The sequence below is a fragment of the Brassica rapa genome, chromosome A07, assembly GCF_000309985.2.
Source record: "Brassica rapa cultivar Chiifu-401-42 chromosome A07, CAAS_Brap_v3.01, whole genome shotgun sequence".
NCBI classification, from domain to species: domain Eukaryota; kingdom Viridiplantae; phylum Streptophyta; class Magnoliopsida; order Brassicales; family Brassicaceae; genus Brassica; species Brassica rapa.
In genome coordinates this window covers 16,464,838-16,476,946 of record NC_024801.2, presented here as the reverse complement: position 1 = coordinate 16,476,946, position 12,109 = coordinate 16,464,838, and the positions used below count along the sequence as shown (strand labels likewise).

At 36.9% G+C, this 12,109-nt stretch overlaps 3 protein-coding genes across 6 annotated transcripts; 1 reads left to right on the top strand and 2 right to left on the bottom strand.

Moving 5' to 3' along the window:
- Positions 1–3,483: 3,483 nt before the first annotated feature.
- On the bottom strand, positions 3,484–5,426 carry LOC103850117 (uncharacterized hydrolase YugF). 2 transcript variants are annotated; one of them, XM_009126831.3, is made up of 6 exons: positions 4,983–5,426; positions 4,647–4,758; positions 4,473–4,566; positions 4,205–4,382; positions 4,054–4,123; positions 3,484–3,966 (listed from the first exon to the last, which is right to left on the bottom strand). In XM_009126831.3, exons 1-6 carry the CDS (start codon positions 5,309–5,311, stop codon positions 3,655–3,657), a joined length of 1,095 nt encoding a protein of 364 aa, XP_009125079.1. In that variant the 5' UTR covers positions 5,312–5,426; the 3' UTR covers positions 3,484–3,654. The 2 variants fall into 2 exon arrangements, with proteins under 2 accessions (XP_009125079.1, XP_009125078.1); XM_009126830.3 differs by having other exon boundaries at positions 4,205–4,385; positions 4,983–5,420.
- Positions 5,427–5,726: 300 nt separating this feature from the next.
- Positions 5,727–9,024, top strand: LOC103850116 (RHOMBOID-like protein 9, chloroplastic). Of its 2 annotated transcripts, XR_004449097.1 has the most exons (8): positions 5,727–6,706; positions 6,888–7,367; positions 7,444–7,546; positions 7,643–7,808; positions 7,958–8,128; positions 8,224–8,378; positions 8,453–8,804; positions 8,900–9,024. XR_004449097.1 is itself a non-coding variant. In XM_009126828.3 (7 exons), exons 2-7 carry the CDS (start codon positions 6,902–6,904, stop codon positions 8,697–8,699), a joined length of 1,308 nt encoding a protein of 435 aa, XP_009125076.1. In that variant the 5' UTR covers positions 5,727–6,706; positions 6,888–6,901; the 3' UTR covers positions 8,700–8,887. The 2 variants fall into 2 exon arrangements, 1 of the variants encoding a protein (XP_009125076.1); XM_009126828.3 differs by lacking the exon at positions 8,900–9,024 and having other exon boundaries at positions 8,453–8,887.
- Positions 9,025–9,513: 489 nt separating this feature from the next.
- Positions 9,514–11,132, bottom strand: LOC103850115 (14-3-3-like protein GF14 psi). Of its 2 annotated transcripts, none has more exons than XM_009126827.3 (5): positions 10,928–11,132; positions 10,271–10,766; positions 10,070–10,192; positions 9,880–9,996; positions 9,514–9,809 (listed from the first exon to the last, which is right to left on the bottom strand). In XM_009126827.3, the coding sequence occupies exons 2-5, from the start codon at positions 10,748–10,750 to the stop codon at positions 9,753–9,755; spliced, it is 777 nt and encodes a 258-aa protein (XP_009125075.2). In that variant the 5' UTR covers positions 10,751–10,766; positions 10,928–11,132; the 3' UTR covers positions 9,514–9,752. The 2 variants fall into 2 exon arrangements, with proteins under 2 accessions (XP_009125075.2, XP_033130493.1); XM_033274602.1 differs by having other exon boundaries at positions 10,271–10,784; positions 10,927–11,099.
- Between the last annotated feature and the right edge of the window lie 977 nt (positions 11,133–12,109).

Here is a 12,109-nt window from a genome sequence, read left to right as displayed (position 1 = left end):
AAACCATGAACTAAACCATGATTATTTCAACCGATCAGAACCGGATTTTCATCAGTTCTTGAATTGATCTTAAACATTTATACTCAAAATAATAGATACCTTAATTATTAAACTTGAATCAAAACAAATCCTCAAATGAACATGTCTAATATTTACTATGAGAAGTGGTTATTCAATAAAGTATTTGAACTAATTTGTTTTAAGAAATCTCATCATGGTATCGAAAATACGACACAAAACCAATAAATATACCAACAATTATAGGTTTAGAGCTTTATGATTTCATCACAGATTTTATAGCCCAAGCATAGATCTGTATGATTTTCACATGATACAACCATGAAATGATATATATATTTTATAATGTAACTTTATAAAAGAAAGCTACATTATGATTAGTAGAAAATGTATAAGATCACTGAAGATGTATGATCAGAGCAGAGCTGAAATAGTTCATGAAGTGTGAGATGAACTACAACATAGAGAAAGAATGTGACATGAAGTCAGGTGAAGTGCTCTTCAAGACGTGAACATTTACAGAAGATTTGATGTGGAGACAACTTAAGGAAGGTATTAGAGAATAAGAGATCAATCTTACACAACAAGGGAGATTGACTTATTTGCTGAAGAACCAAACAGAAAATTTCCATATTTTTACATCTTTAGGTCTATGGTTTCCTCTTAAGTATAAAGAGGGTGTTGGAATCGAATGTGCCGGTCACACTGAGAAAGCTTTTAGCAGAGATGGTTTTGTTAGTCTGGACAAGGAGAAGCAAAACACTAAGGGGTTAAAAGCATGAGCTGTTCAAGAGACTTTGTACTAATCTTTGAACACGGGTGACTAGTTCAACAAGTTAAGGTTTGTCTTGAGCTTGTTGAATAATTGATTTTAGAAAAAAAATTGTATGTGTTTTTAAAAGGATAAATATAATCATATTTCTTGGAAAAAATTATCAATTGGTACAATTGGTATCGAGAAGGTACTTGTGTTTTCTAAACAAGTAAGGATCATGCAAAACGAAATGGAGAGCTATCACGAGATAGTGTCAAATTCAAAAGTTTTTTTGAGATTGGGAACTACGGGTTTTGGAAAGCATGGGTGAAGGCCAAAATCAAGGGTATAAACCCACTTGTGGGGGAAGTTGTGGGATCTGGATGGAAATCACTTGTAGCCAGAGGTGAATATGGCAAAGATGTAGCAAAGGCGTGGGAACTCTGGGCAGATGTTGACAACAAGATGGCCAAGTTTAATGCAAGATCTCCCACTGCTATTCACTGTAAAGTTGCAAGAAAGCAATTCGAGTTGATTCAAGGATGCGAAGCAGCAAAAAATGCATGGGGTATTTTGCAAAGGCACTTTGAAGGAACACTGAAGGTTTAGAGCCCCATAAAGAACATGCTGGCAACCAGATTTGAAGGTGGAGTTCCCCAAGGGCTGACGGGATGACTGGGGCTTTCTTCCATAGATATTGAGAGATAATTGGTGATCAAGTTACAAAGGAGGTCCAAGAATTATTTGCAAATGACTCCTTTCCAGTTGACTGGAACTTTACTCTCCTAGGTTTGTTGCCAAAAACAGTAAACCCGACAGCAATGACAGATTTGAGACTCATCAGTTTGTGTTCGGTGCTATATAAAATTATCTCAAAGATCTTAGTGGCTCGGTTAAAACCAATGCTAGCAGATTTAGTCTCTCCTTCCCATTCCGAATTTGTTAAGAGAGATGGATTTCTGACAATTCCATGTAGCTTATGAATCCTTCATGCTTTGAGGACAGATGACAAGTAATCAAAATCTTACATGGCAATAACATCAGACATGTCTAAGGCCTACAATAGGGTGGAATGGGTGTATCTAAAGATGTTGCTTCAAGCATTGGGTTTTAACAGCCAATGGGTGGACAGTTCTGTTATGTGTATCATTAGTTACATACTCCATGCTTATCAACGATCAACCGTAAGCAAGTCCACATTTTTTGTGCAAGTCATTGTTTTTATCCGATCCGGCAAGATTATTCTAGAGAGAGATCTAAGGCAAGGAAATCCTGTCTCCTTTCCTTTTTGTCTTATTACCAAAGGTTTGATCCATCTTCTTGAAAGATCTGAGAGTGAAGGGAGAATTCAAGCGATAAATTTGATGAGGATGGCCTGATGATACATCATTTCCTATTTGCTAATGATATTTTGTTTGTATGCAAAGCAAATGCGAAGTAATCAAAAGAGGTTATGAGCATTCTAAAACAGTATGGGTTGGAGACAAGGAAAATAATTAATCAAGTGAAGTCAGCCATCACTTTTGGATCAAGGGTTTACGAGGAGATTAAAGACCAGATTTGCATTCTCACTGGAATGTCTAATGAATGAGGGACTGGAAAGTACTTAGGGTTGCATGAGTGTATCAGTGGATCTAAAACAGAGATGTTGGCCTTCATGTATGATCATTTGAGAGATAGGCTTTCCAGATAATTTGCAAGACTACAAGAAAGTGCTGATCAATTTTTGTGGCTATGGCAATGCATGTATATGCCATGTCTTGTTTCAAACTAACAAAGAAAGATTTTGAGAACTTAACTAAAGCAATGACCTACTTCTGGTGGAATTTGTTAAGAGTATAAAAGGAAGATTCATTGGCTAAGTTGGGCAATGTGTTTAGCTAAAGAGCAAGGTGGGCTTGGTTTCAAGGACATTCAATGTTTTAATCAATCCTTACTTGCAAATCAATCATGGATACTGTTAATCCAACCAGATTATCTCTTCAATAAAGTTTTCAAGAGTTGCTATTATAGCCATTCTGATTTCCTAGCAGCATCTTTGACTGAGGCTGTCATACGTGTGGAGAAGTATTCTTTTTGGGAGAAAATTGCTTACTTAAGTTCTATGGAGACAACTTGGCAATGGAAATATGATAGCTATCTGGTCGGAAACTTGGATCGAAGGAGAGGGAGGATATCCCTTAATAAAGAATATCTTGGTCGATTTGGAACTCAGGATCAATCAGCTTATCAATCCCATTACAAAAACTTGGGATCCAGAGATTTTGGAAGATCTTTTCTACCAATAAGATATAGATAGAATCATAAATGAGTCCCATTTAAGAAAAAGAAGACTATTGGATATGGCCTCACAATCAAAAGGGTTGCTATTCGGTCAAGTCATGTTACTGTTTGATGAATCGGTCGACTAGAATAGAATAAATTTGTGTAGCGGATATGGAGCCCTCTCTCAACAGTCTTAAAGTCTGAAGGTATCGGTTTTCGTCACTAAGAATACAAAACCGAAATTAGAAATACTGGAGTTCCAATCAATCTTTGAAAGAGTTTTACTCATCTGGACGACTTGTTCACAAAACCAGCAACTAAAACCTGAATACAAAACCGAAATTTGATTACTTGGTTCATCGGCTTCCTAAACCGGAACTTCTGATTTCTTCAGTAGTTTTCAACCACAAGATATTTGCGTAAAACACAAGCGAAATCCCCACTTATGAGAAAAAAGCACACATTCAATAAATGAACCCATTTTTATACGATATACATTCGATATATGATGTTATTACCATTTTTATATACAAAAATGGTAGAATTTGGCTATCTAGTGCATAGACGCAACAATCAAACATGTTATACATTTCTAAACACCATACACGTAACTGAGATTATGTGGAAGAAAGCTGAGCCAGCCATGGAAGGAGACGCTCATGGACAAGATCCGGACGATCATCTTGTGGGCAATGTCCAACACCTTCTAGAACATATAGGTTGAAGTTAGGTAACTGACCCGGAAGGGACGTGAAGTATTTACCTACAGGACCGTCGAGAGGAGTTAATCCATCTTGGTCTCCCCATAACACAAGAACCGGTTTGGTTATTTCAGGAATCAGCGAAATCGGGTTTGGACCAGGTGGACCCGTTAGTATGGAAACAAATGCATCTAGCGCACCTTCGCTGTTTGCTGGTCCAGCGATAATCTGACACAACATTTTCAGCATAAAATGTAACACATTTGGTTGGTTCCTAATGTCATTGAGATGAGAGTGTGGGTAATAGAAAAAGACCTCTACAAGGGTATCATCTACATTGTCTTTGTTGCCATATACATTTGTCAAAATGTTCTTGAGATTCTCCCTGTGTTTAATTCATCCATCAATGCGTTAGAGATCTCGATTAAGAAGAGTGTAGATCAAATAAGTTGGTAACGAGTCATGCCTGTCTTTAACGCGGTTGAAGAGTGCAGAAGCAATTCCTCTTTGCTTGAGTAAGAAGTCGATAAGCAAGAGCAATGGCATCAGCAGCTTGATTCTCCAGTCGTCAAACACCGCTTTGTTGTTCATACCACCAGCGCAATTCAACAGAACCAGACCTCTAACCAGATCTCGCTGCGATTCTTCTAGTTTTCAAGAAGTCACAACAAACAATGGAGTCTTACATCAAAAAGATAGAAGACAATAGATCACATCAAATATTAGAACAAGACCTGAAGCAGCTATAACGCAAGCAAGGCTTCCAACAGAGTTTCCAATCAAAACTGTCGGTTTCTGAACCACTTCCTCCAAGAAGTTGAGTATCAACTGCAAGAAAACAAATTAAGAAATTAAAAAAAAAACAAGACACTTGTTTAAAACAGATCAGATAATTGCCAGGTGGTTACTTCAGCCCATGACTCCATAGTGTAGCTAAAACCAGGCGGCTTCTCTGAAGCACCAAACCCAAGAAGATCTATGGCATACACTGTATGGTGTTTGGACAGAGCATTTATATTCCTGCAAATAAAAGTTAGTTTGCTCTTGTAAGAACCAAATGCATATACATACAATAGTTTCTTGATTCTTAACTAATTACACTTCTCCTACACAACATAACTCTGTCTCAGCTCAACTACATTGATACATAACTTCCGAACAAGCTTGACAATGTCATACATTTACTCTCCAGACATCATAGTTCACAGGTAAGACCCTAAATGAATCAAAGTGGAAACTGATACCTTCGCCAGTGAGGAATAGAGGCGCCAAAGCCATGAACTAAGAGAACAGTCTGACTAGCCGGAGTTACTTCCTCCGGCGAACTCTTGACAAAGTAATTGATTGAGTATTCTCCCTTCCACTTCCACTTCTTACTCTTCTCTCCTATCTCAGCCAACTCCACCGCTTCCACTACTCCTCCTCCGCTTGAAACCGCCGTGGCTCTAACACAGACACGATCTTTTCGGAGGTTCATCCGTCGTAAGGCAACCATCTTCGAAGTCGTCGTCATTCGCGCCACCATAGCCGGCAGCGGCGGCGGAGATAATCCTGTCCATGTCAGAGCTCTCATCGTCGTCTCTCTCTCTAACTCTGCTTCTTTGGTTATCCGTTTTGGTTGATTGTCATTAGAGACAACCTTACGTGGCTTTCTCTCTTGTTTGATTAGTTTCGGTTACACTCCGGTTAAAATATAATTCGATTAAACCAAATGGTTCGGTATCACGGATTAAGGTAACGACGATTTGGACCGACGATGTTCGAACTTCGAACCGAGACAACAACCACTCGTTCGGTTTGAGCGGCGTCCACGTGGCGTTTTATTGATGGTTTACGAAGATAAAAAAGAGATATCAAACTAGATTCCCGCGGCATGGATAAAGGTTGGCCTCAAACACTACCATTCCCGCGGCGTCCACGTGGCGTTTTATAGGCTTAATGAAGAGACCCGACCCAGTTTTTGTAACACTACCATTTTGCCTTACTCGACACAAACTAGGTTCTTTTCAGATAATTTCTTTAATTTTTTCGTATTTAGGTTTAACTAGTTCAAAATAGCAAGAATATGAATGGTTAAAAATGAAATCAATAGCTTTAGTGCTCCAGAAAAACTAATATTTTCTTTAGTGCACAATCATAAGAAAAAACTTATTTTTTAAAAAATAATTATGATTAATATTTATAATATACATTAAAAATTATTTAAATAGTTATAAAATAAATTACAAAATATTATTATTTTACACACTTTTAGATAAGAAAAATTTCTTTATATAGTCATTTTTAGTTTATTTTTACAAAAATAGACTTCTAAAGAGAAAAATGACTAAAAGAGGTTTTACTGAAGGGTAAATATGCATTTATATTCTTAGAGTTAACTAATCTAAGACTTAAGGTTTAGAATTAAAGGTTGGGTTTTGGGATGAGTTCAAATTATTAAAAATAAAAATAAATATTAAAAATTTTAAAATAAAAAAAAAAACTATTTTGGTCATTTATTTTTTGAAGATTATTTTTGTGATAAAAACTTAAGAAGAACTATTGAGATAATTATCTTTCAGATAAAGTTAAAAGTTATATTGATATATAAAAATATCACTTGTTTTAAAAGGGAGAAAGTACTATATAGATTTCTGTTCGAAAATTTTCCGATTATAGTAAAAAAGAAAAAAAATGAAATATATTTGGGATAGAAAAATTATCAGAAAGAAAAGGAATGATCAGGTCCGGGGAGTCGTACTTGTGACGCATGACATGTGAGTCATTACTGTTCAAACAATAAAAATATTTGTTATTATTTGTCGGTCTTTAACGTAATTTTCATTACCCGAAGACAGTCACTAATCACTTATCAATTATCATCCATCCAAAATCCAAATCCAAATCCAATCCTAATCCTACCTGCAACCAAAATCTTCATCTTAAGGTCTGAGCAAGCCAAAGATAGGATCAGGTTTCTTTTTCCAAGGTAAAGTCATCACTTTCTCTGCTTCTGATTATGGTTCCGACCATTTGTGTTCGATGTTAGTTTCTCTTAGTAATCTTAAAATTCTGTCGGAGTGAGAAGAGGTTTATCATTTGTAAGAGCTGGTTTTGCTCGAATATATTACATAAATCAAAGCCTTTCTTGTTTTTTTTTTAATGCACAGATTCGAGCTTTATAATGGCGTCGTTTCCTCTTCACCGTGAACTCCCCTGTAAAGATTATGTTTTTCAGCATGGAACTTCAGGTCGACATAGCAGAGGAGAAGTGTTGTTTGATTCGAATGGTGCAAGACGAAGTTGTCCGCCTGGCAGAACCTTCCCATGTCCGGCTTTAGGAGTGTTGACGAAGGCAGAGGTTAGTAGCAGTAGCACTAGTGGTCTGAAACATAGAACAACCGCTCTGGGGAGGGATTGTACGAGATCGATCCCGTGTTCAAGAAGAAAGCTTTGCTTGGTTAGGGCGTCATCAGAGACCAAGACTATCAAAAAGAGACTTCAACTGTTAGATTCTTACTTTGAGAAACTTCAAAGCAACGATGAGAAGCCTTCTATCTCAATGGGGGATGAAATCAATCGGGGAGCTGAACTCAGTGGAGAGAAGGAGTTAGAATCTTTGAGCGTTTATCTTAAAAAACAACAAAAATGTATAAGATTAATATTATGATTCTTTGATTTCCTCTTGCTAATAGTCGCTTACTTGGCTGTTTCTTTGACTCTCAGATGCGATAATAAAACCAGAAGGAGGTTCAGTAGCAAGCAAATCGAGAAACTCTGATATTGAAAGTAATAATGATGGAGAAGATCCATTGAACTTCTATGTTGTGTAAGAACCCTACAATCACCTCTTGTTCGTCTTAGATGTGTCTTGTAGATGCTTAGAAAAACCCTTTTCTTTCTTGTTGTGTGTGTGTCTCTCCAGGAGCATATTGGCATCCATAAACGTTGGAGTGTGTCTGTTTGAAGCGGCGGCTCCAGTGAGGAACAATGATATGGGACTCTTATCGCTCCCGCTGTTATATGGAGCAAAGATAAACGATCTAATCGTGGCTGGGGAATGGTGGAGGCTGGTCACACCCATGTTTCTGGTACAAGACCAACAGATTGGGTCTGTTCTTCCCATTCTTTTACTGTCTCAGAAACAGCTATTTGAAGCACACAATCTTGTCAAACTCAGCCCCTCTTGATGTCTTGGTTTCATGTAAGTTTGTCACTGAAACATTTTTACATTTTGCAGCACTCTGGAATCCCTCATGTAGCCCTTAGCTCATGGGCTCTGCTTACCTTTGGACCAAAAGTCTGCCGTGACTATGGGCTACTCACGTTCTGTCTCATTTGTATTCTCGGAGGGGTATCTGGTAATTTCATGAGCTTTCTTCATACACCAGATCCTACAGTTGGAGGAACTGTAAGTTTAAATACTTGTTTCTTCCCCCACCAAATTGCATTGCACCGTTCCTAAACATTCAAAATATCAAATCATGTAAACTCTTGTTGGTGTAGGGACCAGCATTTGCTTTAATAGGAGCTTGGCTTGTTGACCAATCTCAGAACAAGGAGATGATCAAAAGAGAAGAGTACGAAGACTTGTTTCAGAAGGCCATTATAATGACAGGGCTTGGTCTCATACTAAGCCATTTCGGTCCAATAGATGACTGGTAAACTTTCATCTGATCATGGGATACTTTGTGTGTGTATGTATGCTTCTAATAACATTTGTGAGTCATGACAGGACAAATCTGGGAGCACTTGTAGCTGGGGTTGTGTACGGATTCTTCACTTGTCCGGTGTTTCAACTTGGAAGTGGAAGTGAAGGGATTATGACGGTTGGGGCAGAGAAACAGAACAGCGCTGGCCCGTGTAAATCGTTTCTGATTTTCACAATCTTTGTCGCGGTTCTTGTGACTTGTGTGCTAGTCCTTGGGGATGGACCATTGACCTTCCCTACGTATGATGATGTGGTCTACTCTCTCATCTAGTGTTTCATCATTTGTGTGTGTCTAGTGGAAAGTTAAATTCTAGTACTGATAAACGAGGAGAGTCGTTTGGTTTGGGGGTATAGCAAACTGAGAAAACTGTACTAAGAAATGACTAATTTAAGAACAACTAATAATCGGTTCTTAAGAGAAAGTTCTTATGATAATAATTCCATCATAAAAATTTCCAATAATCATGTTCTACTCTTATATCTGAAGTCTTTTCTTAATCAAGTTAATCAACTATGATGAGATCTTAAGCTTTTGTAGTTTTGAGCGTTTTTACTCAAAATCGGAAGAAAAATCTGAAGAATTTAACTTTCCACTACATACAGACGTTTGCTCATTGAATTATTCTAAAGATCGAATCACCTAAAATCATTCAAATATTTTTATTTGAATTATCTGATATTTGCACCCAAATTACTTAAAATTACTTAAAAAAATAAACAAACCGAACAAACGAATTCGATTCTCAAATTTATTATTTGAAAAAAACAATTTTATATATTGAAAAAAAAAGCCAACCAAATTTTTATATCTTTATACCCATATATTGCTATCTCTATGCCCATACTAAATACTCTAAAACAAATCCAAATTAAACGCCCATATATCATCAGTTCAATAACTATGCTATTCGTTAAATTATTACAACTTGTAATTCGATCGACCAAAATCATTGGCGGATCGGTAATGCGTATGGTTAAAGGAATGTTTGAGAAGTTCATCAATTTGACAACTACTAGGCATCTTTTAATCGGGAATATCATCATAACTCTCACGAAAAATACGTGTTTAAACTTGTCAAAATCCATAACCGAAAATTAGAAAAAGAGCAGACTGCAGGTTTTTATTTCACTGAAAAATAGAAAATTTCGAGGAACCTAAAGGAGGAATCAATCGCAAATTCGCAAAGTGGTTTTCAAACAAACAAAACAAACAATAAAAGTGTTATCTGGTACGAGTTCTGAGCTACCATCCCTCACTCAGAATTATCACATAACCTTCTAGGAAGTTTATACCTTGATAAAACCACTTCCTCAGTCTTCACCTTTACTCTGCAGCACCTTCTGGCTTCGACGTCTCCTTTATCTCATCTCCTGCTTCGTCCTATCAACCACAAAGATGTCAATGACAGAGCAAACAAGGCTATGAATCTATATTGTGTCAAAAGGCTTACTGTCATGTCCGAAGTCCAGAGAGTGAGATTGTCCCTGAGAAGCTGCATGATCAGTGTACTGTCCTTGTACGATTCCTCACCCAACGTGTCCAACTCAGCGATTGCTTCATCAAAAGCCTGCATCAAGTTCCGAAAAGTTAACAAATTCCCATAACAGTTTCACATGAAGCAACATAGGTATAAAGAAAACCTGCTTGGCGAGGCTGCAGGCACGGTCAGGGGAGTTAAGGATCTCATAGTAAAACACAGAGAAGTTGAGTGCAAGACCAAGCCTGATCGGGTGAGTGGGAGCCAACTCAGCAGTGGCAATGTCCTGTCAAACAACAACAACAACATCAATTATAACCACAGAAAGATAATGAATATAGTGAAGGGTGGTGAATCACTAAACCTGAGCAGACTTGTACGCAACCAAAGTGCTTTCAGCAGCATCTTTCCTCTCGTTGCCAGCCTTAAACTCAGCAAGATACCTGTGATAATCTCCCTTCATCTTCAGGTAAAACACTTTAGACTCAGCAGGCGAAGCAGAGGGAATGAGATGAGCTTCAAGAACATTCAAGATTCCATCGCAGATCTTGCTAAGCTCAGCTTCGATCTTGCCCCTGTAGTCCTTGATGATAGCAACGTGATCCTCGTTCCCTTTGCTCTCTTCCTTCTGCTCGATGGAAGAGATGATCCTCCACGAAGCCCTCCTCGCTCCAATCACGTTCTTGTAAGCGACGGAGAGAAGGTTCCTCTCTTCGACTGTGAGCTCTTCGTTGTCAACAGATTTAGCAACTTTCTCCATGAACTCCACCATCTCTTCGTAACGCTCGGCTTGCTCCGCTAGCTTCGCCATGTACACATTCTCTTCACGTGATGATGATGACATCTTCGATTTCAACAATCTATAGAGCAACGAAGATAGTTTAATGAAACCAAATCAACATCTACACAATCATTCACTGAATCAATCTATGATCCTCAACGAAAACAGCGAATCGATTTCAAGAATGATACAATCAAACACCAGATCTATACAACAATATAGAATAGATGAGAGGGTTACCCTTTGTTCTTCGTCTAAGGATCTGAGTGGTGGTTTGAAATTTGGAAAATGGAGAGAACAACTGAATCTGATATAATACGGAAAATGGAATAACACTGTTTTCGAGGCGTTGAGTTTAGTTATCCAATGGTTGGCTGACAAGTGTCGGATGCTGAAGGTGACAGAGGCCTCGACCAGACACGCGTCCTGGCATGCTGCTTGCTGTTAAGATTAGTTTATAGAATAGAATGATGATGAGCTGACACTTGGGCCAACTAATGGGCTATTTGATTAACACTGAGTACGTCCCAAAAAAACAGATTTAATCAATTTTTTGGTTTGTAAGTATATAAGCCAGAAAAAACAAAAGTTCTTCTGAAACCAAAAGCTAAAAAAATACAAGTTTTTCGAAACCAGAAGCTAAGCCGGTAAGAACTTAGTCTTTCTTTCTGAAACTTAATAATTAAAGTTAAACCAAGCAAAGCAATAATAAAAGCTGCAGATATTAAAGCCAATGGGTATTTTAAAGAGAATTCGGCCAAAAAAAACACAAATTTTTCACGAATTGTCAAAGAAAACCTGTACTCAAGCCTGGCCAAAAAAATCATTTACTTTTGTTGACTTTTTTAGTTTATTAATAAACTTAGGATTGACTTGCCAATTTAGCACGCCGTGAACTCTCAGTTAACACAGTGTTAACTAGACGTTAAGTGAAACGACGTCGTTTCATCTCATTTGAAAACGACGTCGTTTTACAGGATTTGAAATTAAAATTAAGTAGACCCCTGGATTCGAACCCAGGTTGGTTGGTCAAATGGCAAGGTCTTTTACCACTGGGCTACTCACACTTTCAATGTATTTACTAACATGTTTACTTTTATTTGGTACATATTAAATGTAAAAAATTCTCTAAAAACTTAATAAGATCTTTAAAATTCCAAAAAAATTAAAAAAATAAAGAAGATTTTTATAAAATTAATTTAGAAATTAAAATTAAAAATAAAATTTTATTTTTCTTTTTAAAAAATAAAAACTCTTCCAAAATTTTCTAAAAACTTAAAAAGATCTTTAAAATTTTATTGAAATTAAAAAATAAAAACTTTATCTTTAATTTTGAAATTAAAATTGAAATTAAAAAATCAAAAAATTTCCAAATTTTTCATTTTAAAAAAAAAAATCCAATTTTTTAAAAAATTATAATAA

What these genes read in the sequence shown, in the direction of transcription:
- LOC103850117 (XM_009126830.3), bottom strand. Translation starts at nt 5,311, where the DNA reads ATGAGAGCTCTGACATGGACAGGATTATCTCCGCCGCCGCTGCCGGCT. An exon ending in TCTATTCCTCACTGGCGAAG is followed by an intron (nt 4,759 to 4,982) that starts GTATCAGTTTCC and finishes TTTTATTTGCAG; the next exon opens with GAATATAAATGCTCTGTCCA. An exon ending in TTGCGTTATAGCTGCTTCAG is followed by an intron (nt 4,386 to 4,472) that starts GTCTTGTTCTAA and finishes CTTGAAAACTAG; the next exon opens with AAGAATCGCAGCGAGATCTG.
- LOC103850116 (XM_009126828.3), top strand. Translation starts at nt 6,902, where the DNA reads ATGGCGTCGTTTCCTCTTCACCGTGAACTCCCCTGTAAAGATTATGTT. An exon ending in CCATTGAACTTCTATGTTGT is followed by an intron (nt 7,547 to 7,642) that starts GTAAGAACCCTA and finishes GTGTCTCTCCAG; the next exon opens with GAGCATATTGGCATCCATAA. An exon ending in TGGTCACACCCATGTTTCTG is followed by an intron (nt 7,809 to 7,957) that starts GTACAAGACCAA and finishes TACATTTTGCAG; the next exon opens with CACTCTGGAATCCCTCATGT.
- LOC103850115 (XM_009126827.3), bottom strand. Translation starts at nt 10,750, where the DNA reads ATGTCATCATCATCACGTGAAGAGAATGTGTACATGGCGAAGCTAGCG. An exon ending in TTGCGTACAAGTCTGCTCAG is followed by an intron (nt 10,193 to 10,270) that starts GTTTAGTGATTC and finishes GTTGTTTGACAG; the next exon opens with GACATTGCCACTGCTGAGTT. An exon ending in TCTGGACTTCGGACATGACA is followed by an intron (nt 9,810 to 9,879) that starts GTAAGCCTTTTG and finishes TGTGGTTGATAG; the next exon opens with GACGAAGCAGGAGATGAGAT.